Source organism: Desmodus rotundus, chromosome 9 (genome assembly GCF_022682495.2).
Source record: "Desmodus rotundus isolate HL8 chromosome 9, HLdesRot8A.1, whole genome shotgun sequence".
NCBI classification, from domain to species: Eukaryota; Metazoa; Chordata; class Mammalia; order Chiroptera; family Phyllostomidae; genus Desmodus; species Desmodus rotundus.
Genome location: NC_071395.1, coordinates 68,230,015 through 68,257,381, shown reverse-complemented (window position 1 = coordinate 68,257,381; position 27,367 = coordinate 68,230,015). Strand labels below are relative to the sequence as shown.

At 43.1% G+C, this 27,367-nt stretch overlaps 1 protein-coding gene across 3 annotated transcripts in view; it reads left to right on the top strand.

Annotated features, from left to right (window-relative positions):
* The window catches only part of DNAH9 (dynein axonemal heavy chain 9), a 367,496-nt gene that overhangs the window by 300,856 nt on the left and 39,273 nt on the right, over window positions 1-27,367 (top strand). For 2 of the 3 annotated variants that reach the window (XM_024564675.4, XM_053910526.1), the window contains exons 53-61: window positions 309-544; window positions 4,035-4,157; window positions 5,129-5,333; window positions 5,676-5,840; window positions 11,970-12,110; window positions 13,736-13,906; window positions 15,844-15,966; window positions 22,913-23,106; window positions 25,245-25,393. In XM_024564675.4, the coding sequence (XP_024420443.2) occupies window positions 309-544; window positions 4,035-4,157; window positions 5,129-5,333; window positions 5,676-5,840; window positions 11,970-12,110; window positions 13,736-13,906; window positions 15,844-15,966; window positions 22,913-23,106; window positions 25,245-25,393 (1,507 nt within the window). The remainder of the gene's footprint in view (window positions 1-308; window positions 545-4,034; window positions 4,158-5,128; window positions 5,334-5,675; window positions 5,841-11,969; window positions 12,111-13,735; window positions 13,907-15,843; window positions 15,967-22,912; window positions 23,107-25,244; window positions 25,394-27,367) is intronic. The other variant, XM_053910525.2, reaches the window with a different exon arrangement.

The window sequence follows — 27,367 nt, the reverse complement described above, 5'->3', positions numbered from 1 at the left end:
GTGATGAATACACTGAAGAGCAAAGGGTCCCACAATCTGCATTCTTGCTGTTGTCCATCAGTCAAGAGAAAAAACACTACCAGGACTTTTTTTTAAACTTGCTTCCCAAAATAATTAGTTAGTTTAGTTAGTTAGTTAGTTAAAGACCTGCTTCCAGAAATAATTACATATCCAGGAAAGCGCTCTTTGGTGGGATTCTGATGTTGTTTCTCAAAGAGCTTGTCATTTTAGGAACTACCATTCATCCCACCACCAACTGAGAAAGCACGCTTCCATTCTGAGCATGTGTGGCATTTCCTCATCATCAGGTTCCCATTCCAGTCACGCCCTCCCTGGACCCCCTGAGGATGCTGACAGATGATGCTGACCTGGCTGCCTGGCAGAACGAGGGCCTCCCAGTAGACCGCATGTCCGCGGAAAACGCGGCCATCCTTGTCAACTGTGAACGCTGGCCGCTCATGGTTGACCCTCAGCTACAAGGCATTAAATGGGTCAAGAACAAATATGGTGAAGACCTCCGGGTCACCCAGATTGGTCGGAAGGGGTAAGTTGCCTAGCACAAGAGATCCCACCTCTGCCATTTATGCGGAGAAAAGCATATCTTAAGCCCCGGTGGATTATTTCTACTCTCCTGGTCCCTCCATGAGGCCTCTCATGTTCCTCCTCCCATTTCAGGAAACATCCCAGTGCAAGATGCTTGGGGACTGAGTCTCTGCTTTTCTTCCTCATCAGAAACCATGTGTGTCATCCTCTCATCCCATTCAGGAGCCCTTGCTGTCCTGTCCCTGGCATTCATCCTCCCACCTCCCTGTGAATACTTTCTGAGTCCCCACACATCACATTTCATTGTCGGGCTCTGTTTTACAAAGTCTCCCTCACAGCAAGCCAAAATCTGCCTACCTTAGGCCTCTCCTACCTACTGTTCTTACCTCTGCCCCTGAGCCGCATCGAACAAACCTAAACTTTCTTTCTCCAAGAAACAATTGGACATTTGCAGTTGGATGCATAGCAGCCACATTAATTATGAAAACTTCAGAGTCCTTTGTACCTACCATATGGTTTTGAACATACAAGATTGGGGAGTTACTACACAAAAGGGTGTGAGTACCAAAGACAATGTCTGTCCAGTACTCCCCACACTTCACAGACCTGAGCATCCCTCACCCTATTGCTTTATTAACCCTGTTATATCTTAGCCCTGTAGTCTCGGTATTCAACTCCTGTTCTGTGCATTAGGATACATGAGAAAGATAGGATGGGGCAATGAGGGAGAGGGATGGAGCATCTACTAGGTGGTTGATATGCACCAGTCTTGGTGGTACAAGTTTTCCTTCACATGCCTTTTTAATCCACACAGCATATAAAGTTAGTGTTATTAGTACCATTTCACACTTGAGGAAATTGAGATTCACAGAAGTAATTCCCCCAAGAGTACACAGTTTTAAAAGTGATGGATGTTTGTACATCCCGGGTCATAATAGGATTATTTACAAGAGCCAAAAAGTGGAAGCCATTCATGTGGCCATCAACAGATAAATGGATAAACAAAGTGTAATTATATACATACAATGGAACATCATCCAGCCTTGAAAAGGAAGAAAATTCTAACATATGTACAACATGGATGAATCTCAAGGACATTGTGTTAAGTGAAATACACCAGTCACAAAAGGACAAATACTGCACAATTCCACTTACATTTAGAATGGTCCGATCCATAGAGATAGAATCTGTCCCCCAGAGGATGGGAGAGATGAGGATTATCGTTTAAAGGGGTGCAGGGGTTCAGTTTTGCAAGAAGAAAAGAGTTTGAAGAGGAATGATGATGATGGGAACAATAATGTGAATGGACTTAATGCCACTGGAATTCACACTTGAAAATGGTTAAGATGGTAGATTTTATGTATATTGTACCACAATTAAAAATTAATTTATTAATTTTTTTTAAATGGATGGAGGGAGTATTTGAACCAAGGTGATCCTCATTTAGAAATTCAAAGTTTATTCACTCGAACCCACAGCCACCAAAGGGGGGGTTTGCTGCCCTGGTCACATGTCCAAACATGCCTGCCCAGAGGTCCAGCTCACTCATAGTGGTTTAATCAAACACATAATGTAACAAAGGTAGCTAAACAAAGCAAATACTGAATACCAGAATGGATCCTTTCTTACAGAGCACACTTCAGTGAGAAATGACAAGATGCATTTACTTAAAGTACTCTTTCCTAACTAACCAATAACTGCATTTTAAGAAAAAGTGTTCTTGCTGCTCATTCCTATAGTCTTAATACTAAAGACAGGAGGCCTCAGTAAATGTCTGTTCAGTTACGTCTCAGTTCACACCCATTGACTACTTTTCTGTTACGTGGTTTTCTAGATTTGGTGTCTTTACTTGAATACAAATATTACATCATATATAATATGTGCTATGACCGACTATTCAGCACAGCCTCCCTTCATCTGGGTGGAAATTTGAGTGTCGTTTGTCTCTTAATTTCACTGGCAGTGTTTGACATCCTATAGTTCACTCACATTGTCACTCATTTCTTCTGTAGACCTTGCTTAGAAAAGTCTTCTTCTGCCCAGAAATTAGGTAAATATTTACTTAGGTTTCTTTTAGATATGTATGGGTGTTCTTTTTACACTGAAATGTAATCATAAGAAAAACAATTTAAGGTATTATACAAGGTACAGACCTAATTTTAATTCTTCAAGTGGTTAGCCATCTTGCAATACCATTTATTAAATTATCCATCTTTTCCCCAATTAATTAGTGGTAATTTTTTACTCTATATTAAATTATCTTATTAAATAGAGTCTTTAATCCTTTCTACTTACATAATATACTAGTCTTTAATTATGTAGTTTTATATTTAGTAACATTTATTGTGGTATTTCTCATCACAAAAATAATATATCATTATAGAAAAAGAAGTCACAAAGAAAAAATGTTTTAACTCTTATAATTTATTATTCATAGAAAAAGAATGCTAACATTTTGGTTATGACATCCTTAAGACTTTTTTCTACATATCTGTATTGTTAAAGTTATATAAAATATTTTAGTATTAGCTTATATGAGTTTTCTTTATTATCATTTTTTATTATCTTCATTATTTATATTTTTAGGTTAACTTTAAAACTTTGGTCAAGGTCTATAAAATTATTTTTAGTTATTGTTGGAATGGAATTATATCAAACTCATAAATCTATTTACAGACAATCAAACTTTTAATATGCCTATTATACTCTACATAACATTAAATATTTTAAAATAACCTAGATTTTGGTAATTGATTACTAATAAATTAAGATGTATCAACACAATCTAACACCCAGTTGTATAAAAATTGTTATAGAAGAATATTTAATGACATGGGCAAATGTTTACAATGCATTTTATGTACAAAAACCAGGTTATGAAACAAGTATGCTGTGTAACTCCAATAATAAATAAATATAAATGCAAATATAAATTACTATATAAATATTATAATATAAAATACAGTCATACCTCAGTAGTCATCAGCTGCAGAACTTGTCAAACCCTGTACTCATTGCATTTTGATAAAGAAAACATGTTTCAGCTCTCAGCGCCTTCTCGAAACTTGCTGCATTTGCTAGAACTTGTATGAGCCACGACACCTCCAGGAAAGGGAAACTGCTTCATCATGCAGTACTCATTGGTTTCAGCACTCATCACAAGTTCCAGAACAAGTTAACGAGTACTGACATACCACTGTAAATAGAAATATTGATAATAAACTTAAAAATATGCTACATCCAAACATATAAACACCAAATGTAAGTGGTAGATGGAAAGGTTACAGTTAATTTCCATTTTTTTATAATTTTTCCCTATTTCTAAAACCACATAAGATTATATCAATATCATTTTAATAGAGAAAAATGTGGCCACTGAAACCATCCCAGGTAAGTGTGCCTCCAAGCTTATCACTGTGCTTCAGAAGTCTTGTTAAATTTCCTCGGCATCCACACGTGGCCACAGGCTCACACTGCCTGCCTTTCCCCAGCTACCTTCAAACCATAGAGTGTGCCTTGGAAGCTGGGGATGTGGTGCTCATTGAAAACCTGGAAGAGTCCATTGATCCTGTTCTGGGACCACTGCTTGGGAGAGAAGTCATTAAAAAAGGACGGTAAGGTCCAGCTGTGTTGTCCACTCTTTGTGAAGAGTTGGTTCACTGCCCGAGTAGGACTGTGGGCAGATCTGCTCTTCTCAGAACATCCTCTCCTAAGGTCATGTCAAGAATCCCCCCATGGCAGGCACTCTTCTCTTTCTTCTAGGAGAGGCATAATTTAGCTGCCCTCACAGCCTGGAGAAAGTTGCCTAGAATAACTTTGCTTCCATCAGTCAATGTCCTCCATGACTCCCTTCTAAATGGTCAAAGGGCACTAGTTTGGAGGAACTTTAGAAGGAAAGTGGCTGAAGAGCTTGCTGACTTTTAAGATTGAGCATTTTATCTAAGCCAGACTCCTGAGAACTCAGCTCCTTGTCAATCTGATGAGCCATACCTATGGCTTGGGTGCTGGTAGGTGATCAGCATGTGGTAGAAGGAGGAGGAAAGGAGGAAAGAGAAGGGCAATAGGCACATAGGAGAGAGAGGGGTGATCATCATGAAGGACTGCTGGACTCAGAAGCCTCTCCCAGTGCTCAGGCCCTAACTCACCTTTACATGTCCTCAGGATGTGCTCATTTACTTAATTAACCATTTTCACCCATGGAAGTCATTTCACCATCAGCCATGAAAAATTTGAGCCCTACTGCCAGGCTATGAGGCACATTTTTGCCAACTAAAAAAGTGCCCCTTCCTGCACACACTTTATTGCCATCTGCTGGAAATGCTTCCTAATGTGTAAATGGCTCTTGGGACAGCTGTGCCTGAAAAATCGAACATGGCAGCCAAGGGAAAAAGTCCCCCACCCTCCACCCCTGTGCCCCACATTAGTGCAAACTGGGGTCCTAGCACTCACATTAGATATGCTTAGGAAGAATCCACCTGAAATGGCAATATTATTTACTATGGTCTTGGAAAAAAACTCTAGAATTCTGTCTCTGACTGGATCTTCTGGGAAGGCACTCCACTTCACCTGAGCCTCTATGTTCTAGGTTCATTAAAATAGGAGACAAAGAGTGTGAATACAACCCCAAGTTCCAGCTCATACTCCACACCAAGCTGGCCAATCCTCACTACCAGCCCGAGCTGCAGGCTCAGGCCACCCTGATAAACTTCACTGTGACCAGGGATGGCCTGGAGGACCAGCTGCTGGCCACTGTGGTCAGCATGGAGAGACCAGACCTGGAGCAGCTGAAGGTGCGTCCAGTGCCCAGCAATCCCACAGTGCTCCCCACTCTGGGAAAGGTATGGGGACTATTTTCTCTAGCTACAGGGGCTCTGTTAGACTTTGGAGGAGCACCAACACAGTCTAGCCACCTGGAACAACAAGTTGGGAAAACAGAGGATAGAGTGAGCTAAAGAACAGACAGTCAGAGACAGATGCTAAATGCCAAGAGCAGAGCTTTGCAGAGGCTGTGAACATGCCGGGGCCAGCACAGGAGGGCCTCCTCTCACACATGGTCACATGCCTTGGTCAGGACTAGGTGGGGCTCAGCTCTGGGCTTCTACATGTGACTCCCCCTTACTTAATCTTTGCAGTCAGAGCTCACAAAGCAGCAGAATGGGTTCAAAATCACCCTGAAAACACTGGAAGACAACCTGCTCTCTCGCCTCTCCGCGGCATCCGGGAGCTTTCTGGAAGACATGGCCCTGGTGGAGAACCTTGAGGTCACCAAGCAGACCGCTGAGGAAGTTGAGAAAAAGGTAAAACTGCTCTGGCAGCCTAAGCTGGGAGGCAAAGGCACTCCTGCTAAACCCTGAGTTCAACTTTCAGAAAAACAAAAAGTCAGAGTGACGGATGGCTTGTCCACCTTCCTCAGTTTCTTCTAGAAAATCAAGCTGAGCGACATTCCTGAAATGACTGCCTCGCACTCTGGGTTATGGAGTTCCCAACTCCACAAGCGTTTGGTGGGCCGTTCAGTCTGTGAGGGCCTTGTATTCTGTGCTGGGAATGGCAGCTCTAACTTTGTTCCTCACTGAGTTAGAGGCATGGCCCTGAAGCTCAGGAATCGTATTGCTGTAAGAGTCAGCTGATTCAGGCATGACTGCACCCTGAGAAAACCCCAGCCTGCAAACATGTCACACATCTGATTTTAATGAGAGAGCTTTGATGACTTCCCAGGAAACTCAGCTTTCAAAAACAGTGCCATCCTGAAAATTTCATACGTAACTGTCTTTATTTCATAACATGTGGAAGGTGTTTGTCTTCCCTTATGGGAGACTAAAAGACACAACTTCCTAGGGCAGACCCTGTCACCCTTTCCCAGAAGGATGCTGAACCTGCTCTTCTCATTTTCAGCCCTGTTCTTAGATCAGAAGAGTATTTAAGGTACTGGTTCTGAGTAGGTGTGTGTCAGGGAACAATACAACTTTGAGGGAATACACTTATTGTCAGATTACTGGGATTTCTCCAAATATAAAAGACTCCTTTCCGGGCAGGGACAAGGTAGGAAAAATGAAGAATAGTGATGGGCAGGGCCGATAAACCAGCTCATACCCACTCTGGGATAACAGATGCCTGAGGTCAGAGCGAGAGACTGAGAGCAGGAAGGGCCAGACTCACACAGTCTCTGTGGCTGTGTTGTGACCACAGTCTCACTGTGGTTCTGTATGGCCTCCACATCTGTAAATAGGGGCATGCAAAGTTCATAAAATTATTTCACCAGAAGTTCCACGCCTTGGGCAGAAGAGATGGGGGACATGACCCAACCTACTAAGGGCAAAGGTGGAACTGACCATGTTGATCTCTTCTTCCCTGCCTCCTCTTTCCTACTCTCTTGACCCTTCTCTTTAAAGTCTGTGATCATTTACTGAATGCCTGGCATATACCAAGTGTTTTCTAGAACCTTTTTTTTCTCCTGTTGTTTCATTTCATTTTGTCTTCTTTCTCTTTCTCATTTGTTCATCCAATAAATATTTATTTGGAGGCTGTTATATTTCAAGTTCCACGACAAAAGTTGAGGGTATAGCAATGAAATGCCAGAATCTCAGGCTCCCAGGACCTGGTTCTCTGAAGGAGAAAGATGATAAGCAGGCAGTGACAAAGCAGTGATGAGGGCTGTGTTAGAGGAAGCACAAGAATCCATGCAGTGATGAGGGCGGTGTTAGAGGAAGCACGAGAATCCATGCAGTGATGAGGGCGGTGTTAGAGGAAGTGTGAGAAGCCATGAGCACACCAAGGAAAATCACTCAGCCAGAGGGAGAGGGACATTTCTCTTCAGTGTAACTGGAACATCAAGAGACTGTAGGTGAGGGTGGAAGTGGTCACAGCAGATGAAGCATGAACATAGGTGGTGTTTCCTTTGCAAAGGACTTGGTAGGCCATGCTAAGAGGTTTGCACATCAGATGGGAGTCAGGCATCACAAAAGAGTTGTTTGTTTCCCTTTTAAAACAGGAGAGAAACATAATCAACACTGTGCATAAGAGAAAGATCACTCCAGCTACAATCTAGAGCAGAGCTTGGGGATGTGGAGGCAGAGAAAGAAGTAGAGGGTACAGTAATTTCAATGAGAGGTAATGGTACCCTGAATTAAGGTTGGCAGTTATGGCGCAAAGAAGTGGGCAAATTCAAGAGCTATGTGCAAATTCAAAGAGATAGAATTGAAAAACTTGCTGGTTGATTGGATATGATATACGGGGGTGGGAAAAAAAAGGTTTACAGTTGTTCACATGGAAAATAGTACAATAATTAATAAATAATACAAGACTAAACTCTGTTTAGCTCACTCACAACTATAAACCTACTATTGCTCACCCCTGTATGTGGATAAAGGTGTAGTCAAGGAAATGGCTCAGGTTCCAGGAATAAACATGTGGAAAAGTACTGCTGTCAACAACTGAAAGAAGAGATTAGAAGTGGATTAGGGAATGAGAAAAAAATGATGGTTTTAGTTTGTGTTGTGTTGAGTTTGAAATGCCTTTGGGCCATTCGCATGGGAATGTACCACAGGTGTTTGGATATATGATCTTGAGCTAGTGATAGAGTGCTGAGAATCAACAAGTAGTTGATCACTGAAACTTCAGAAATGGATGAAGTTACCTAGAAGATGTGTGTGCTATTGAAATAGGCAGGCTACTCCTGCAGCCCAGCAGGCAGGAAATCAAAAACTCATTAATCTTCCCTTATATCTTCCCTTCTCCTTACAACCAATTAGCAGCTAGACTGAAGGACGCTGCTGTCTGCAAGCTTCACTCCAATGGGCTTATATTGCGTTCCCTTCACTCACACACGTGTATTAGCAAGAAAGATTGCCCTTTCAGCATCCCTCCCTCATTTAACTGCCAAAAAAACGCACCCTTCAGTTAAGATTTAACATTCTAAAGAGACATGTGACACATGAAGAAGCATGTAGTTCCTCTGCGTAGGCACTGGAGTCCCCACCTCTACATATTTAGACATCATTCCCACCCCAACTTCTTTAAAACTGTTCCCTGGCTTTTGTTGGAGGAGCAACAACATTTTTCTTTTCCCCTTTAAATGACGTTTCCCTCGGCGCACGAGTTTTTTATAAACCTCTTGCCTGAGAACTACTCTTGTGGTGAACTCTTGATTTCTATCTCAGGAATTCCCAGAACCCAGGAGGGTTCAATGGCAAACTTCTTGCCTGTTGTGTGGGAGACCTGGGTTTGGTTCCAGGCCAACACACCAGGGCCTCTAGAGGTTTCTGGTGATCTCTCTTGATTTCTATCCTGGGAGATCACAATAACCCAGGGTGCTGGTAACACAATAAGAGTGGGAGTAGAGCATTGAAGAATACTAATATGTTTAAGAGAAGTAAAGATGTGAAGAATGGAATAGAGCAGAGAGATGGAAGGAAAAGCAGGTAAATAAGGTATTATGAAAAAAAGTATTTCAAGAGGGAAGGATGTCAACAGTGTTGTGTGATGCTGAGAACTCAAGATATGGCTGAGATGTATCCACTGCATTTTGCAAAAAGGAGTTACAAGTGGTCTCGGGAAGAATAGTTTCAGTGAAGTAGGAGAAGCAGAAACCTGCATTATACTGACAGTAAGTGGGAGAGGGGAAAGGAGAAGTGAGTAGAGGCAACTCTTTAAAGTAGCCAAACTATGAAATAGTAAAGAGAAATGACGGCCACTTAAAGAGTACACCGATCCTTCAAGGCTCTTCCCCCTCAGACAGACAAGGCTGAGCATTAAGATCTTACTTAGCTGGGGATGGGAGGGTGCATGGATTGTAAGGCAAAAGAAACAGTTGCCAAGAAGAGTTGAATGTACAGGAATGACAAGGATTGGTTAATACAGTGGGGTAGGTAAAAACTCAGGAGAAATATAATTCAAGTCACCATTGAAGAGCTTATCTTTATTTTTAATTTATGTGTAAGTACACAATCTTATATTACTTACATTAGTTTCATGTGTATAGGCAGTGATTCACCATTTTTATACCTTACAATGTGATCACTCCACTAACTCTAGTAGTCATCAATCATTGTGCAAGAGCTTATTTTTTCCTTTGATTTTTAAGAGAGAGGGGCAGGAAGAGAGAGGTAAACATCAGTTTTCTGTTCCACTTATTTATGCATCCATCAGTTGATTCCTGTATGTATCCTGACCAGGGAGCAAACCTGCAATCCTGGCATATTGGGATGATGCTCTAACCAACTGAGCACCTGGCCAGAACACAGAGCTTATCTTTAGAAAGATGGAGAGTTTGTTCCAATGTAATAGGGACTAGGGGGGAAACATGAATCTAGAAATGGTTCATGGGCATATGGACAACTCGGGTAGGGGGACAGAAAATTAAGGAAATAGAAGGGAAGGCAAAAATTAAGGAAATCTCTTCCTTATGGTCTCTATATAATCTGTGAAAGCATGAGTCAAGTTATCTGCTGATAGAGGGAATGATGGTGAGGTAGAGGGCTTGGGGAGAAGAGTAAAGGTTTACAATACTTGTTGCAAGAAATGGGATTGAAAGTTGGCTACAGACACAGAGATTAATGGACAGCATTAAGGACCCAGGTGAACTTAAAGAGTACGGGACTGTGATAACACCAGTATGCACAATTGTGTGATTTCTGTTCACCTCCACTCCCTTCTGAGCACCTTCGTCTTTTAACTACTGAATGTAACCAATCTACATTTATTAACATTACAGATATAAATTCCTTTCTACTATCTTAACTTGTGTTTTCTACTAACCATGCCTTTTTTTCTCCTTTCTCGATTTTTCTTTATCCTCCTCTTTTATCCTTTGCTGATTTTAAAGTTATTCATTCTATTTGATTTGATTAACCTCATTTCATGTATATATTAAAAATATACTTCATTTAATATGTGACTTAACAATAGAGACATTAATTTGACAAAGTCTAAAATTCAGCAGTGTACCTAGCCTCTTCCAAAGTAATGTAAGGGTTTCAGAACACTTTAATCTTCGTCTCCCATCTGCTGTCACTGTTTTATATTTTAGTTTAACCTTGTTTTTACCTACTACTTCCAAACTGGTTGTGGTTTTTAGAAAAGTCTTTGTCATTTACATTAGCCCTATATTTCAGAAATTCTTATATTTCCTTTCTTCCTTTGGGTTCAGTTTTCTTCTAATTGAAGCAAATTATTTCTTCAAGGGCCAGTGGAGAGTAACCTTTCTTTAACGTTGACTGCTTCTTCAAAGAAAGATTTCTGGTCTTTCATCACTTTTCGAAAAGTCTTAACTACTGTAGTTTCAAATGTTGCCTCTCCCTCATTCTCTCTATTCTCTACTTATTTCTGTTAGATGTATTTTGAATCTTCATATTCTATCTTCCAAGTCCACCAAGTCTCATTGCCTCTTTTACTTATTTTCCACCTTTATTTCTCTCTGTGTTGCTTTTGTAACAATTTCCTTATATCTAGCTTCTAGTTTGCTTATTCTCTTCACAACTTGAGTGAATTATTTAATCTATGTGCTGAGTTTTTCATTTAAATAGCTGTATTTTTATTTTTAGAAGTTCTAATTAGTGCTTTTTCAGATAATGCCTGTTTTTTTGATATATAGTTCTGATTTTATACTTTATTTACCTCTACTGCTTTTAAGGTTAATTAGTTACTGATGAGCTTTAGATTGTTTGATCATTTTCAGCTCTTGGGATGCTAGTCCTGGGATTTTGAGCTGTGTAGCTGGGTCTTCTAATTGCCCCCTTTGGCAACAATTTCTCCTAAAGTTTTAATTGCTTACTGCAAGCTCATCTTCAATAACATTCATTGTTTTTTTGTTTATTTGTTTTTTGTTTTTTGTTTTTTTTCCTGTGAGACTCTCATGAATTAATAGTAGTTTCACTCTATTCTGGAGCATGAGGCAGGTCAGACTGAGGTTTGTATTTAGTGTTGTGTTTTTACAGAATCCCTCTTTCTGATGCTTAGTTCTCTTATTTTTACCTCTAATAAGTAATTTGCTAAAAATAGAATATTCCATTGAGAGACATTTTCTTTGTGAATTAGTATATTAACTTTTTCGTGAAAACTAAGAAAACAGAAGATTAGATTATGCTTCTTTTACTGGATTTCCCCCACCTGGAATTCTGATTGACTTTCAATACATATTTTGGTGTTTCTATGAACTCTTTCTTGTTAGACCTGGAGTGTGGAGGCATGTGTAGCCTACGTTGCCCCACTGGAAGAGCTGACACCCCACCCTTGGGGAAGACTGAAGGGTATCATCTTTTTCACCCAAGCTCTGTTGAGGAATACCACAGTGGCTTTCTTAACCCTCCAGCCAGTACCCCTCATCCCAATCTATCCCACCCCCCACACGGACACATATGTACTTATGCAGAGAGACCAAGTTGACTCTCAGATTAGTTTGGACAATGGACCACTATTGCTTTTTCTGATAGGTCCAGGAGGCCAATGTGACCGAAGCGAAAATCAACGAGGCCCGAGAGCACTATCGACCAGCTGCCACCCGAGCCTCTCTGCTCTACTTCATCACGAATGACCTCAGCAAGATCCACCCCATGTACCAGTTTTCTCTCAAGGTGACTCCCACCTGGGGCTTTTGCATAATCATAATAAAGCAGTACCATAGAGCCAGTGCAAGTCTCCATGGGAGATTATCCATGTGCTTTCATTAGCTGTGGCAGCTCTTTAAGCTCAAATCCGGAAGAGCAGCTTCAAACCTATATTACTTTCCTCATCTCTTTAACTGGGTCTCTCACGACTCATTGGTTATTTGGCTGGAACAGAGGAGATACCATACCACGTCTCAACCTCACTCATTCAGTAAGCACCATGATGTGGCAGGTGCTATGTTCACTGAGTGTGTGGAAAAGGATGCCTAGAAATATTAGAAGTAATCCCTGACCCCACAGAGCTTGAAATATAATTAAGAATGGCAAAAAAACTGCTCACTGATCAGCTTGATCATTGAAAGTAGGCTTAAATGCTTAATGATAAGGAGCTAAAGTGTCTTCAGAAAATACCAAGACAACAATAACTCAGAAGCCCTCTGTGATTTGAAGCAAAAGTAGTCTTGGCTTAGCCTGAGGTTGGGTTTTGCAGTTCCTATTCCTGGCAGAGAAGGGAGAGGCCTTCTCAAAGTGTAAGAACCATAGATAGGCCACAGTCTCACATCCCAGTTTTCCAAAGTGTTTTGAGAAAGAGTATATTAAAATGTGTGTATTTGCTTACAGACATGCAAAAACTCTTCAAAAGTCAGGTTTAATATGAACTTGGAAGTTCATGACATGATTAAGGTGGAACTTAATTATAGAGTCATTTTTCTTCAAAACTCAGTCAAATGCTAAGAGAGGGTAAACGGGACACACTTGCAGGGTGCCAGGGTGTCCCCAGTAAGCAGACACCTCCCCAGGCATTCCTGCAGATGGACAGATGGATGGATGGAAGGCGCAGCTCCCTCTGCTGTGTGCATCAGGGGTGGGGCCGGGGGCACAGCTAGAGGGCTAATATTTCTCGAAGAGCTTGAAAAGGGAAGAATCTGATAGGCAGAAGCAAACAGAGCACAGGGGACAGGAGGCCCAAGGGCCTGCTGACCTGTTTTCCTTGGCCCTCAGAGGGCTTTTGCAATATTTTCATTAGCTACAAAGATTTTAAAAGGAGATGCATACAAATATTAATTTCTGGCTTCTCATGAAAGTCTGGGAGATTTGGCAGTCTGAGCTCCCACTCCACATGGCATAAAGCCACTAGAGCCAAGGGGTGGCTGCTTCCTAGGCAGGCACAGTCCTCTCCCCGGGTTGCCACAGTCATTAACCCCACCTGGACCTTCACACCTGGCCCCTGAGGGCATTTGAGTTTCAGACCCTTGGTCCAAGGCAGACTCACACTTTGCCTAAGCTCTTCGGGGCACCAGCAGGACTCAGTTATTCCTGTGACAAATCTTTTCAGTTCCTTTTATATGTGAAGAGCTGGGCTGGATTCTGGGAATGACAAGAGTCATAAGGCCTGGCCCACACCTCAGTGTGCTTGCAAAGTGGTATAAATGAAAAGATTTGTTGTTGCCACTGTCTCTTCTTGGCAGGATATGCCGGGAAAACGTTTCTGTGACTCAGAAATTATAATGTTCTTCACAGGTAGGGCTACTCACTGTAAACAAAGACAGCTGTGTAAGTTACCGATGTCCTGCCTGTCCCCCACCCCCCAGGCCTTCAGCACTGTCTTCCGGAAGGCTCTACAGAAGGCTGGCCCTGCTGAGAGCCTGCGGGAGCGAGTGACCAACCTGATAGACAGCATCACCTTCTCCGTGTACCAGTACACCGCCCGTGGGCTCTTCGAGTGTGACAAGCTGACCTACCTTGCCCAGCTCACCTTTCAGGTAAAAATGAATTGAAGAAGTTTCCAGAAAACAAGTCATTTTCTAGTGCCCAGTCAGCAAGTGTAAAAAATAAATAACTTCTTTTAACATCAATTCCTATAGCATGTGAAGACTATTGAGCTCTAAGCAGAGAGGTCAGACAAGAAGGTCCTGTTAGGTACATGCATGCTCCCCATACTGTCCTGCTCATGGCAGACCTGCTTAATCAATCATTGCACATTTTCTTGTTGATCCTGGATGATCTAAGTTCCTCCTCAACACACCCCTCCAGCAGCCACTACCAATCAATCCAAGCCGGCCCTGAGATGAAACTGGTTGGCCATACTAATAACTTTCTGAGATGCAGTAAGAACTTTCTTAGAGACTCCCTGATTAATTATTTAATTTTAGGGTTGCAAGTTTAATGTCCCAACATGCCCCTAGATTAAGAATTTGCAAATGTCCTTCTGTAGTTATAGCAGTCTTGACCCTAAAAATATCTTTTAGAACTATGATCCTCAAGGGTTTGGGAGCACTAGAGTCTTCCAATGTTAATTAGAAACGCTTGTCTTTTATTTCTTTTAACATCAGAAAACCATGAAAATTTATCTCCTTGTACTTATCATTTAGCATTGGAAGTTTTTTCCCATGTATAAATTAGGAGCACAGACCAGACTATCTGAGGCCTCTTCCAATTCTCAAAGTCAGACATTCCCAGGTCACTTCTGCGCTGACTCTGCTCGTTTCCAGGGCTGGACTCCTGGGGAGTGCTAGCGTGGCTTGTCTCTCACCCTGCGTGTTCCCCACACCAGCAGAGATGGCAACTTGGCCCTCACAGAAGGAACTGGAGCCCCAGCATAGACTCGTCTCCCTCCTTCCATGTATTCCCCAGACCCCAAGGAGCTTCCCCCCTTCACAGCTCCCAACCTGGCTTGTATTCTTTTCCCCTTGTAAATATTTCAACCTCATTTTACAAGGGCTTCTCCACCTCATCTACCATTTCTAGCCAATTATCTCCTTAGAGACTTTTTCTCAAACTGACCAAATTATTTTTTCTTTGTGAACATTTCCATCTGCAACTCCTCAGCAGAGAATAACGACATGAAGAGGGGAAAGCCATTTCCCAGGTACCTCTCAGCATGAGTCAGTGCAAACGAGACGATGCCTTCCCTGCACACACCTGACTGATTCCCTCCCAGTCTCCACACTTCCCATCACCTCCTCCCTGGAAAGCCACCCCTTCCTGTCTAAAGAGTCCCATCTTTTAGCTTCTCCAAGACCCACTTCAAAACCATTACAGAAAGTTTAGTCAAATGAATTCCCCTACCCCTGCTCACTGGCCACTCCTTTATTCTAGAAACTCTTTAGCATTGTTGATTCATATATGGACTTCTATTTTGCATATATTCGTATGTTACTTTGACACTGTCCTCAAATCATGTCATTTGTGTGTGTCATCTTCTCAATAGATGGCAGAAACGTATTCCATGGCATTTATGATTGACGCATAAACCATAAACCACTTATGTAGTCATTCACCATGTGCAATTACGTCACACTGATACAAAAACAGAAGCATGCAGAGGTGATATGCACAGATATATCCTTTCTTTTTTAAAAAAAATATTTATTTATTTTTAGAGAGAGGGGAAGGGAAGGAGAAAGGGAGAGAGATACCAATGTGTGGTTGCCTCTAATGTGCCCCCCACTGGGGACCTGGCCCGCAACCCAGGCATGTGCCCTGACTGGGAATCAAACCAGCCACCCTTTGGTTTGCAGCCTGCCCTCAGTCCACTGAACTATACCATCCAGGACAGATTTACCCTTTACTCACTACACCTTTTACCAATCAAAATTAATGGGCAAGTTCTAGTGCTAGAGTAACAGCATTCACACTAAGTGGAGACCCTGTGACTGCCACCAGCTAAGGAAGCGCGGTGTCTTTCCCCCACTCACAGGTTCTCCTCCTAAACCAGGAGGCAGGCACCACAGAGCTGGATTTCCTGCTTCGAGCTCCAGTGCAGACTGGTGCCCTCAGTCCAGTGGACTTCCTCTCCCACCAGGCCTGGGGTGCCATCAAGGTCAGTACCAGTCCCTAGAAAGGTAAAGCTCTTATCTCCTGGAGTTTGTCTCTGATACTTGTCCCCAGGAATTCAGCAGGGCTCTCTTTTGGGGTTCATCATGGAGCTATTTGAACACAGGTGTGCCCCACAGCAGAGCTGGGAAGGTTAAGTGGAGGACTAGCTGGTGCCAGCTGGTGTGAGGACTCTGCCTGCGGGGTGTGAGGGACCAGTAAGATCCTGTGTGCTGCTCTGACACAGCTGGGCTGCCTTTAACCCTCCAGTGTCCAAGGCTGTGACAGGCTTGGGCTCCTCTGTGAGGCCCTCAGGCTGGGGTGGAGACAGCACTTCATGAAACAGACAGAAGCCAGACTCTGTTCAGGCTTCTCCCCACGAATCCTAACTCATCTTCCAAGCAGCCTGGGATTATCCATAGTTGATCATAGCTCACAATTATTGAGCACCTTAGAAATGCATTACCTTTTTTAGTCTCATGTTCACCTGGGCGATAGGGATTGTCTGTTCCCATTTAACAAATGAAGAAAGCAAGGTCCTGCATATTATAGGTAGCAAATCCAGGACTCAAATTCTGGTTTGTCTGAGGGCAGAGCCCATTTTCTGTCCATGTAACTCATCTTGGTGGAGATGGGATTCTATGAACACTGAAAAGATCAATAGGGACCATGCCTGCACTCACGGGTCTCACACAATGATGAGCAGTAACAGTTGACTGAGTGAACCGGCCCCAGCCCGCCCAGGCCTGCCCTCCACCGGGGCAGCCATCTGGTCCCACCTGAGTGAGCAGCTAGGGTGGGACCAGCACTATGTGGGGGACGGGCCCCTGCACACAGAGCAGACGGGGCTATGATCTTCCACATTTGTGGCATTTTTTACATTTCATAGCACAAAGTAGTATGAGTCTGAAGGAATGTAATTGGCTCTTTATATATTCTACTCAATTTTGAAGACAATATAGATTCACACGCCAATTCTAAGAAATAATAGGGATATTCCTTGTACCCCAATTCTCCCAATGGTAACATCCTGCATTTCTGTAGTACAATGTCACACCCAGGAAGCTGACGTTGATACAATCCACTCATCCTGTTTTGATTTCACCAGTTATCTTGTGCACTTGTTTTTGTGTGTGTGTGTGTGTGTGTGTGTCACATGTGAAGGTTCATGTAATCACCACCACAGTCGAGATACAGAAAATTGCATCACTCCTGAGATCCCTCATGTCACCCTTTATAATTACAGCGGCCTCCTCCTTCCCCCATCCCTAATGCCTGGCTGCCACTTAATCTGTTCTCCATTTGTCTAATTTTGTCATCTCAAGAATGTCTTGTAAGTGGAAATATTCAGTATGTGATCTTTTCGGACTGACTGGGTCACTCAGCATCATTCCCTTATATTCTATCCGAGTTTCATTTACTTCATTACTGAGTCCCACGCTTAATCACTTATATGCAGGCTTTCCCCTCAAAGGATTCATCTTAGGAGATTCAAGGCTCATTCCACTCATGCTGCCACTGCCCAAAATGTTTCTGTAACTTTTTTTTCAGAGTCTGTGGCTATTTTTAAAATACTCTTAGGGCTGTCTGTAAATCAGGGGTCACCAAACTTTTTCTGTACAGGGCCACATTGTAAATATTTAGACTTTGAGGGCCAGACCTTGTCACAACTACTCCACTCTGCCAAAGTCACACACAATAAATAGATAAGCAAGTGGGAATAGCTGAGTTCCAATAAATCTTTATTTACATACATGGGTGGTGAGCCAGACTGGCCCTGCAGGCTGCAGTTTGCTGATCCCTGATCTAAATAATAAAGGTGTGATTTGATTTTTATTTATTAACTGTATTTGTCATTCTGGACCCAATCTGGCAAATTAGAAGGGGAATAATATATGGGAAAGAAACAAGGGAGAACTCCATTCACAACAGCAACAAAGTCAAAAGTTACAAAATGCCTAAGAATAATTATAATAAATGCAGAACATACATGTAGAAAACCATCAACTCTTCTAAACTATGTAAGTTATGAATGAATGGACACTCCAGAGTAGCACTGTCCAAAAAATATATAATGTATGTCACATATGTAATGTAAAATATTCTAGTAGCCATATATTTAAAAAGTAATGAGAAATCAATGAGGCCCTGGCTGTGTAGCTCCATTGGTTGGAGCATCAACCTGATGCACCTGGGTTGTGGGTTTGATCCCCTGCCAGAGCACATATGAGAGTCAACCAGTGGATGCATGCATGGGTGGAACAACAAATCCATGTTTCTCTCTCCTTCCCTCTCTCTCTCTCAAAAAAAATCAATTTAAAAAACTTGTAAAAATAAAGGAAATTAATTTCAATAATATATTTTCTTTAACCTAATAAGCACAAGTATTATCATTTTAATATATAATGTTATAAATGTTACTAATAAAATATTAAATATTTTATATTTTTGTATTAAGCCTGAATTCAGGTGTAATTTTTTACACTTATAGCACTTCTCAATTAGATGCTAAATCTTCATTGAAATACTTGATTTGAATTTATATTTCATACTTTTAGAGTTAAAACAGTTGATTCATATACCCAAGTTGTTCCAAACTAACTTAAAAGTTTTGCAGTTACTAAAGCAAGTTCCAATTTCTAAAATTAAATTTAAATAATTAAAATTAAATACAATTAAAAATGTGTTTATTCAGTCACCCTGGCCACATTTCATGTGCTCTATACTCACATATGGCCATGGCTCCCTTGCTGGACAGCACTGTCCCAGAGCTTGAGAACAATGACATAGTCTGATGCCCTTGTGGAAGATAAATCCTAGAAAGCAGTTCTGAATGAATGTCTCTGCAGAACGGGAGCAGTGAAGAGGATCAACTAGTTAACACAGGCTCAGGAGTCAGACATTCCTGGGTTCAAGTTCAAGTGCCACTGTGTATGACCTCTGACATGTTACTTATTCCCCTGAGACTTTCTTTTCTTATCTTCAAAATGATCATTATAATGCCTACCCCACAGGGTTATGTCAGACACACAAATGTTCAGTAAATAGAAGCTGGTCATGGTTACAGCTACTATATTTGTTTCCCAGGACTGCCATAACAAAGTATAACAAGCCAGGTGACTCAAAACAACAGAAAGTTATCATCTCAGACTTCTGGAAGCCAGAAGTCTGAAATCAAGGTTCTGGCAAGCCATGATCCCTCCAAAAGGCCTCCAGGGGAAGATCCTTCCTTGCTTCCTCTGGCACCTGGTCGCCCCAGGCATTCCTTGATTTGTGGCAACATCACTTCTGTCTCTGCCTCCATCCTCTGTGTGTCTTTGTGTCTCTTCTCTTGTGAGAACATGAGTCATATTAGATTATGGCCCACCCTACTGACCTCATTCTAACTTGGTTACACCTTTAAAGACCCTATTTTAAAATAAGGTCACATTTACAAATCTGGAGGGTTAGTTTTTCAACATACCTTTTGGGGGACACAATTCACTGCATCGCAATTACAATTATTAATTACCCACATTTAAGGTGCATATATGCTGTGGTTGATATGGGTTGTGCCTTATAAAATTTGTCCATAAAAGGAAAGACTTTGAGGAATTGTGGGTTGCCCAATTGGACTAAATCCAGTTGCCTTTCCCTCTATTATCCCACAAAGCCCTCTGCAGCAGAAATCACAAAGAATGAATGATTCAAAAACACTCTCCACAACTCTAAAGCTACTGTGCAATTTAGTTCCATCCTCTTTTCACAAACTGGGTTGTTTGGTTTGCTGTTCTTCTCTTTGCTTTTTTTATTTGGTTTTGTGGGCTAAGCTCATTTTGCTGTTCAAAGCCTTTTTTGCGAATGAGTGAAGTTTTCTCTCTCTCTCTCTCTCTCTCTGTCTCTCTCTCTCTCTCTCTCTCTCTGAGTTTGTTTTGTGGAGCGGCCAAGTCCAGCCCCATCAAACTGAATCACAGTACAGGACGTGAGCAGGTGAAAATATAATGCATTGTGTGTGCACATCATTGAAGCCTTTGATAAACACTCTTTTTAAGTGTTCAGTTGGATTTTAGCCTAAAGAAACAAAATAATTGAATAGGACATGATAAAACAAAATTCTTTAACTGTTCTATCTGATGAGGAAGATGGATTGCCTTGTTTTCCAGCAGAACCTATAGGCATGTAATGAATGAAATCTTTGTGATGAACTATTGCTTTTATTAGTATCCTTGGTAAGAATTTAAGTTTCATCAATGCTGAACCCTAAGGTACTGGGCATGTTCTGCTCTTCATTAGAAAATCTCATCTGTGATACATGCCTTTGTTAGCCTTTGAAAAGGCCCCTCACTATCACTCTGGATGCCCATTGAACACAGTGGTATTTTGCTGCACAGTCCAATGTAATTAGGTTAATTAGTCATTTTCATTTAACTTATTAGAAATGCCTTTCTCTCATTTGGAAGATTAAATGTTGCAATTGTGCTCTATCCAGAGCTCCAAGAAAGCATGTTTCCACCCCACCACAGCAGCTGGGAGCACTGAAGGCGGAGTCGTTTGCTTGGCATCATGGTTATGCCAGAGGAGGCAATGGGACCGAAGAAGGGGTAATAATGATGCAAGCTGGGAAGAGGGCTGATGTGCTGCCCGAGTGAAGATGATCATGAGTTCCACTGTGCACAGAGAAATAATTACAGCAGCTGCAGCTTTTCTCAGCCTGTCAAGAGCCTTCCTGCAGGCCACCCAGATGTCAAACTGCATTCGCTGAGTGCTTCCTAAGTTCCAGGCAGCCTGCTGTGCCCGAGGCATACAAATATGGCTAAGAAAGTTCTTGCCCACAGGCAACTCACCATCTTGTGGGAGAAACAGACAAGTAAACCAGCAATCACAATTCAATAACTATAGAAGCCCTGAGAAAGCACAAGGACAAGCTCTAGAGTCTTCAGAGTACTGCATCTACACTAGAGTATGAGTTGTGCAAGCAATTACTTGACCTCATTTTCCAAATGAGAAAATTAAAGCCTACGAAAGTTAAAAGCCGGTCCAAGTCATAAAAGGCTCATAAGAGATGTCCCTGGGACCAGAACTCTAGTTTCCTGGCACCTCCTCCAGCATCCCACACACAACTCCACACCACTTCTTAGCCACGCATGAAGATGTGGTCCCTGCTCTTAGTGGTCGCAGTGAAGCCGAGAAACCCAGAGCCCATGGGAAAGGGCACAAAAGACAGAACAGGGGTTCACCCAAATGGGCAAAGAGCTAGGCAAGCCCAGGTCAAGTGTGTCCATCCCTCTCCAGCCTTACCTTCCCCTTGTCACCTATAAGACTCACAGTCACACTCCTTGCTGTCATGCCCCACACTTTCCTCTGCAGACTTTGGCTCTAGTTGATCCTCCCCCATATAATGCCCTTCCCTTCTTTCTGCCTCTCTTTCTGCCCAACAGGATTTTACATACTTGCTAAGGCCTCCCTCATCTCTTCCTCTTGAGCTGAGGATTGCAAGCTCCTTTGGAAGGCTTGTGTCTTTCTTGTTCTCCTTTGTATTCCCAAGTACCTGGCATGCAGTAGGCATTGAATAAATAACAAATGAATGAGTGAATAATTCAAATGACAAGAATGAATGGGTTCCCTAAAATCCATGGCATTATGGTAGGTGCTTTGGACAAAGTCTACTTTTTACTCTCTTTGGGGAGACCAAACATACAAGCAGACTTGAGTGATAGCAGAAAGGCTGCAGGTAACTTGGTGTCTAAGTGAATGAGTGGGGTTTATGTGGGTACTCTGGAAAAACAGGTTGGACCCACCCCCAAATTTGGTTCCATCATTGACAAATGATGGCCACACACATACATGACAAGGTAGGGAAAAGTTTATTACTCATATGCTAAGACTTTCTGAGGAGATCAGGGCACCCTGAGCAGTCCGTAAATGGATTGAGAGAGCCAGGGAAGGAGGCTGCCTTGGGGTTCTTAGGGAAGTTATGAGGCGAGACTCCTGGGCACGGGCAGGGGCTCATGGGGTGTGCCTTTCATCCAGCACCAGCGTGGGTGCCCAGGCCTACTTATCAGCTTACCCAGATGTAGAGCCAAAGAGGAAGAGAGAGGGATAAGGCTGAAAAGCTATCAGCAGTCAAATATCCAAAAACTGAGTCTGTCTCTTTATAAAAGCTATGGCCTCTGTGGTCACAAAAGAAGGTTGGGGGACTGTGTGTGCTAGGTTAGAGGGTGGTGGTGGCTGACTTTGAACTGTACTTTTAACAACTTGTAGAACCTTAAAAAATAATAACCAGTCATGACCAGCACAAGAAAGGAGAAAAGACTAGGACCTCTGATGTGGTAGAAGCAGTGTGACAAAAGAATGGAGGTGGGGATGGGTCTGGCAGGGTTCCAAGGTTGGAGTTAGACATGATTGGACAGGGTAGGACAGCAGGAGGCTCCCTGGTTAACTGGATGAATTGGAGCGAAGAACTAAAGGAAGAGATTTGATTGACAAGTTTTGCATTCGGACTCAATCCTTGTGGAAGCAGGCAATTCATGGAAGTTTTCGAGTTGGCATTGATACACAGTCAATGATTCTAGAGACATTTTGAGAGAGGAATTGACAGGAGTGGCTGGTGGAGTGAATAGGAGAATGAAAGGGAGGAATCAGACACCTAATGTCCAGGCTCCATGACATCCCTTCCTGCCCCCCTTTCCATGTAATACCCTGCAGACAGGTGCTGCTCAGTCTCTGCTGCTAATATTCCAAACACTTCATTTGCTAAACTTTGTGTATTATTGGTGCAGTTTGCTAAAGATGAGCTGATCGAAATCCCTCCTCTTCCTCGAGTTTACCTGGAGGAAGATTCAGGACTCCAGAAAATGGTATAAATGAGACAGAAATATGTCTATAATACCACCTTGCTCCTTAACCTCCAACACAGGGCAAATTATAGCTCTGAGAAACTGTGTTTTAGAGCAAGATTCTCTAAAATTTCCTAGGCACTTTCATCCATGGAAGAATTCTATAATCTGGATCGGGACATCGAGGGGTCGGCCAAGAGCTGGAAGAAGTTCGTGGAATCAGAATGTCCTGAGAAGGAGAAGTTCCCACAGGAGTGGAAGAACAAGACTGCCCTGCAGCGCCTCTGCATGATGAGAGCCATGAGGCCCGACCGGTTGACCTACACCATGCAGTAGGGGACAGGGGGCGGGGGATGGCAGGCATGGGCAGTCTCAGCATGGGCAGTCTCATTATGGGCAAACTAGCAGGGATGAGCAATGAGCACAAAAGCCAGGTGTTTCTGGTAATGGGAGCCTTTGTACCAACGTCCAAAATCCCCTGAGGCCTGTATTTGCCATGTGTTTTCCTGATATGTGGGTGGACAGTGTGGAAAGAGGTACTCATCAGTATCAGCACTGAGAAGGATGCTGGTCACATGGAATGTGGCAGGAGATGATGGGATCCAGAGCACAGATGGAAAAGCCATCCTTAGCAGGAAGAACATCTCTTTCATCACAGAGAGAGAGAGATGAGTCTGGATGTTGTTATGCTGGGAGAAGGATGGTAGAAAGTTGAGAATGGTTTTATCTGATGACTTCTATTTTCTCTGAGAAGCAGGAAGCAAGATCTTCAACTGAGTTTGTGTGAAAGAAGAGGTAGTAGGGCTATAGATTTGAGGAGAGTAGAGAAGGATTTAAATAGGATCGATGGAAAAAAAAAAATGAAAGAAGGCTGACCTGGGAAACTCAATGAATTTCAAATAGCACTGAGGGTCCACCTAGTGAAAATTCTGCATGTGTCATGGCTCCGTTGCTCACCGTTAGGTGATTTTGCATACGTACAACAGCCAGGTGTAGATTCCAAATTAAGTTGATCCAGAGCACCGGCCATTCCAAGTTGTTGTGTTGGAATAAGAGTTAGACAGGGGAAGTGAATTTTTGGCAAGAGAGTGATTAGATGTCATAGGCCATGCACGCTGTAGAGACAGAAAGCAGATTAGTAGTTACCGGGAGCTGAAGGGTGGGAATAGCAATTATTTAAATAGGCATGAAAGCCTTATTGGCAGGATGAAATGTTCTAAAACTGGTATATGGTGAGATTGTACAATTTAGTGAATTTATTAAAAATTATTGAACAGTATACTTAAAATGGGTGAATTTTTAGTACGTCAGTTATACCTCAAGAAAGTTGTTTTAAAAGAAAAAAGTTATAGGACATGGACTCTACACTGGACAGGAAAGAAGTAAATAGAATCAGGGGATGATTAAAAAAAGCATTCATGAGGCCCAGATACGGCATTTCTAGTGGCACCAACAAGGGCAAAGAAGAAGCGAAGGAAGGTAAATTGCTAAGAGAAGTGTAAGGACAGAAAGTCTGGTCAGAGAGCGGGGTGTTTCCATTTGTGGTTTTAGACATAGAAAAAGTTCCCAGGTAATAATGAGAATGAGGGTGTGGCCATGGATCTGGGTGGCTGGATTGGGGGAGAAATGAAGATGGTTGAGAATTTGGAGGATTGTCCACATGGATGGAGATGTCGTTCCAGCTGGTGCAAGTCCATGAGCCAAGTGCCCAAGTGTTCCGTGAATGGGTACAGTGACCAGAGGATGAGCAGGTGTGGTGGTGACACAGTCAGGGGAAATCAGCTGCAATGGAGCCACATGAGTAGAGAAGTAATGGCTTACAAACAATAGTCATCAGTGAGCAGGGTCATGATCCTGCCTCCCAATCCTGAGATAGAGCAGATGTAGGAGAATGAGCCCAGCTGAAAGGCTACAGGAAAAATTGTGTCCTCAGGGGAGAGCTAAGGCCAGGAGCTGGACCAGATGGTCAGGAAATGGCTGCAGCTTCAAGGTTTTATTTAGTATAAAATTGGACAGTTTGGAGAGGAACATTGGTAAGTGGAATAGGATGAAAGAAAACACAGATAATAGTAGTACATGAGGGAATAGAGGGCCTTAAACTGTAAGTGGAAGATCACAGGGATAAAAAGTATGGAGGATTTAGCTGCCTGCAAGCTCTCAGAAGGCATTGGTTCTAGCAGTCTTCTGGTGGATGGTGGCAATGTGACAGGACACCAGGCTTCATGGAGGAGTCAGTGGTGGCCTGGGTGGATGGGGATTTAGAAGGAGCCCCAATCTAGGTGAGCAGACTGGCAACTAGCAACACAGGTTTTAAGTGTTAACCTACTAAGTAGTTCTTGGAGTTGGTCATAGTTCTGTGAGTACCAACCCCATGACCTTGAGTACATCCTTCCATTGCTATAGATCTCTGTTTCTCAAGTGTTTTTATTTTGTGACTGATAAACACATATGTACTTTTTTTTCCTGGAAGACATTTTGTTGAGGAGACATTAGGAAGCAAATATGTGGTGGGAAGAACACTAGACTTTGCAGCCTCCTTTGAAGAAGCAGGACCAGCCACTCCCATATTTTTCATCCTGTCTCCAGGAGTGGACCCATTGAAAGATGTGGAAAATCAAGGTGAGAAAACTTCATCTTGGGGCCAAGGCTGTACCAGCCCCATGCACTTTACTCTTGGCATCTGTCAGCTTCTCTATTCCAAATGTGAGGCTCATTACTCAATACTCAGTACTTGTACTTACACAGTACCTGCTAACCATACAGAAATCAGAGTCATTGCCAAGCCCACACCAGCGACTATTGCTCTGGGCTCAGTCATGTAGAATCCACAGTGGCAGGTTTCCGAGGAGACTTTGTCCTGCCACCCACCCATTCCCCTTATTGTGGCTGGAGCAACCATTCTGAAGGTACAAGCATGCTCCTTACACAGGTGTGCTGCCCTCAGAATGTAGTTCAGACTCCTTAAGGGGCCTACAGGAACTTTGTCCCCCAGCTCCTCCCTATTTCTCCAGCCTACTTTATATCATTAGTTTCCTAGTGCTGCTGTAACAAATTACCATAAATTTAGAGGCTTAAAATAACACTAGTTTATTATTTTACAGTTCTAGAGGTGGGAAGCATAAATAGGACTCCCTCTTTTCCTCTTAGGGACCATGATGACTATATTGGGACTACTCAGATCATCAAGATTATCTCCCCGACTCAAAGTCTTTGATTTAATCACACCCACAGAGTCCCTATACACAGATTCTGGGGACTAGGACATGGACACCTTTGGGGGCTCATTATCCTGCCTACATTTCCCTGCCCAACACACAAAATCTCATTCACACTCATCCTGGGATGTGGCAGAGAGAGGGAAGCTCAGAGAAGACTAGGGTTGTGCGAGGAGAGTGTGGGTTCTATGGCTTTGGAGAGAGAGCTGCAGAGACAGCCTCCAGGGTCACTGTGCAGAGTCCCTCTCCCACCCCACCCACGGACGCCATCTTTCTTCGGTAGAGCATTCCCTTCCATATGGCATCAGCCTAGGAGAATGCAATAGCCCCATCTTCCTGACCTTCTGTCACCCTGCCCTGCCAAGCTTGTGCCCTGTAGATGAGTCATCTTCCTGGGCCAGGGTATAGAGGTCCAGATGGACTCGGGATGCCAGAGACTGAGTTGTGTGGCTCTGGATAGGGGCCATTTACCCCATCTTTTTGTGAGCCTGACCAGTGCAGCCCCCACCCCCAGGAGATCCATTAGCTCCAAGTTCCCAACTCCTGGCAGCCCCACCTCCCCAGCTCAGGCTCTCCAGTGGGTTTGGGAAGAATCTGGGACAGACTAAGTTGTATGGCTCTGAAACAGGGCCATTTTTCCCTCTCACATCTGACCAGTGCAGAGCCTTCCCTTTGCACCACCAAATATTGGTTTCTTTGGGCCTGATAAACACTGCTGGCCTCCCCCTGATAAGTCCTTGAGACCCTGCCCCACCACAAAGGTCTGCGGACACCTGGCAGGTGGCAGCTGGCCTTGGTATACCTTGGGACTTCTGCTGAGTAGCCTAAAACACAACACTGACACCAAGTTTGAATCTGTATGAGTCTGGTAAACACTACTCCCCTCTACCTGGTGACTCATTGAGAACCCACCTTATGCAACTCACACACCACCAGAGGCTCTTTCAGTAATTGAACCTAACAGGCAACCAGCAGGCAGAGGCCCACAGAGGGATATCTCAAGGAGCCTTAGGCCTTTTACTGACACACCCCCAGGCTCGGTACTGGTGAAAGCTGGCCTGGGTGTGCAACTTGGCCCTTCTCATGCACACCCAGGCCCAAAAGTGGCAACCACAAACGATGGATCACTTTGTTCCAAACAAGTTGCCCAGGGCCAAGCACAGGCAGCATCTCATATTGACCTGCACTGGAGTCCCTCCCAAGAGGCCCAGACCAACAAACCCAGTTGTGGACTTCAGACAACATCAGAGCAGGATCCAATTAGTTCCACAAGTGGCATATCCAAAGGAAGATCTTGGCAAGCACCAGACCCTACTGAGGAGAATTCTGCTTCATGTGGTCAGCACCCACACAACAGCTCATACACCGTGGTCAGGGG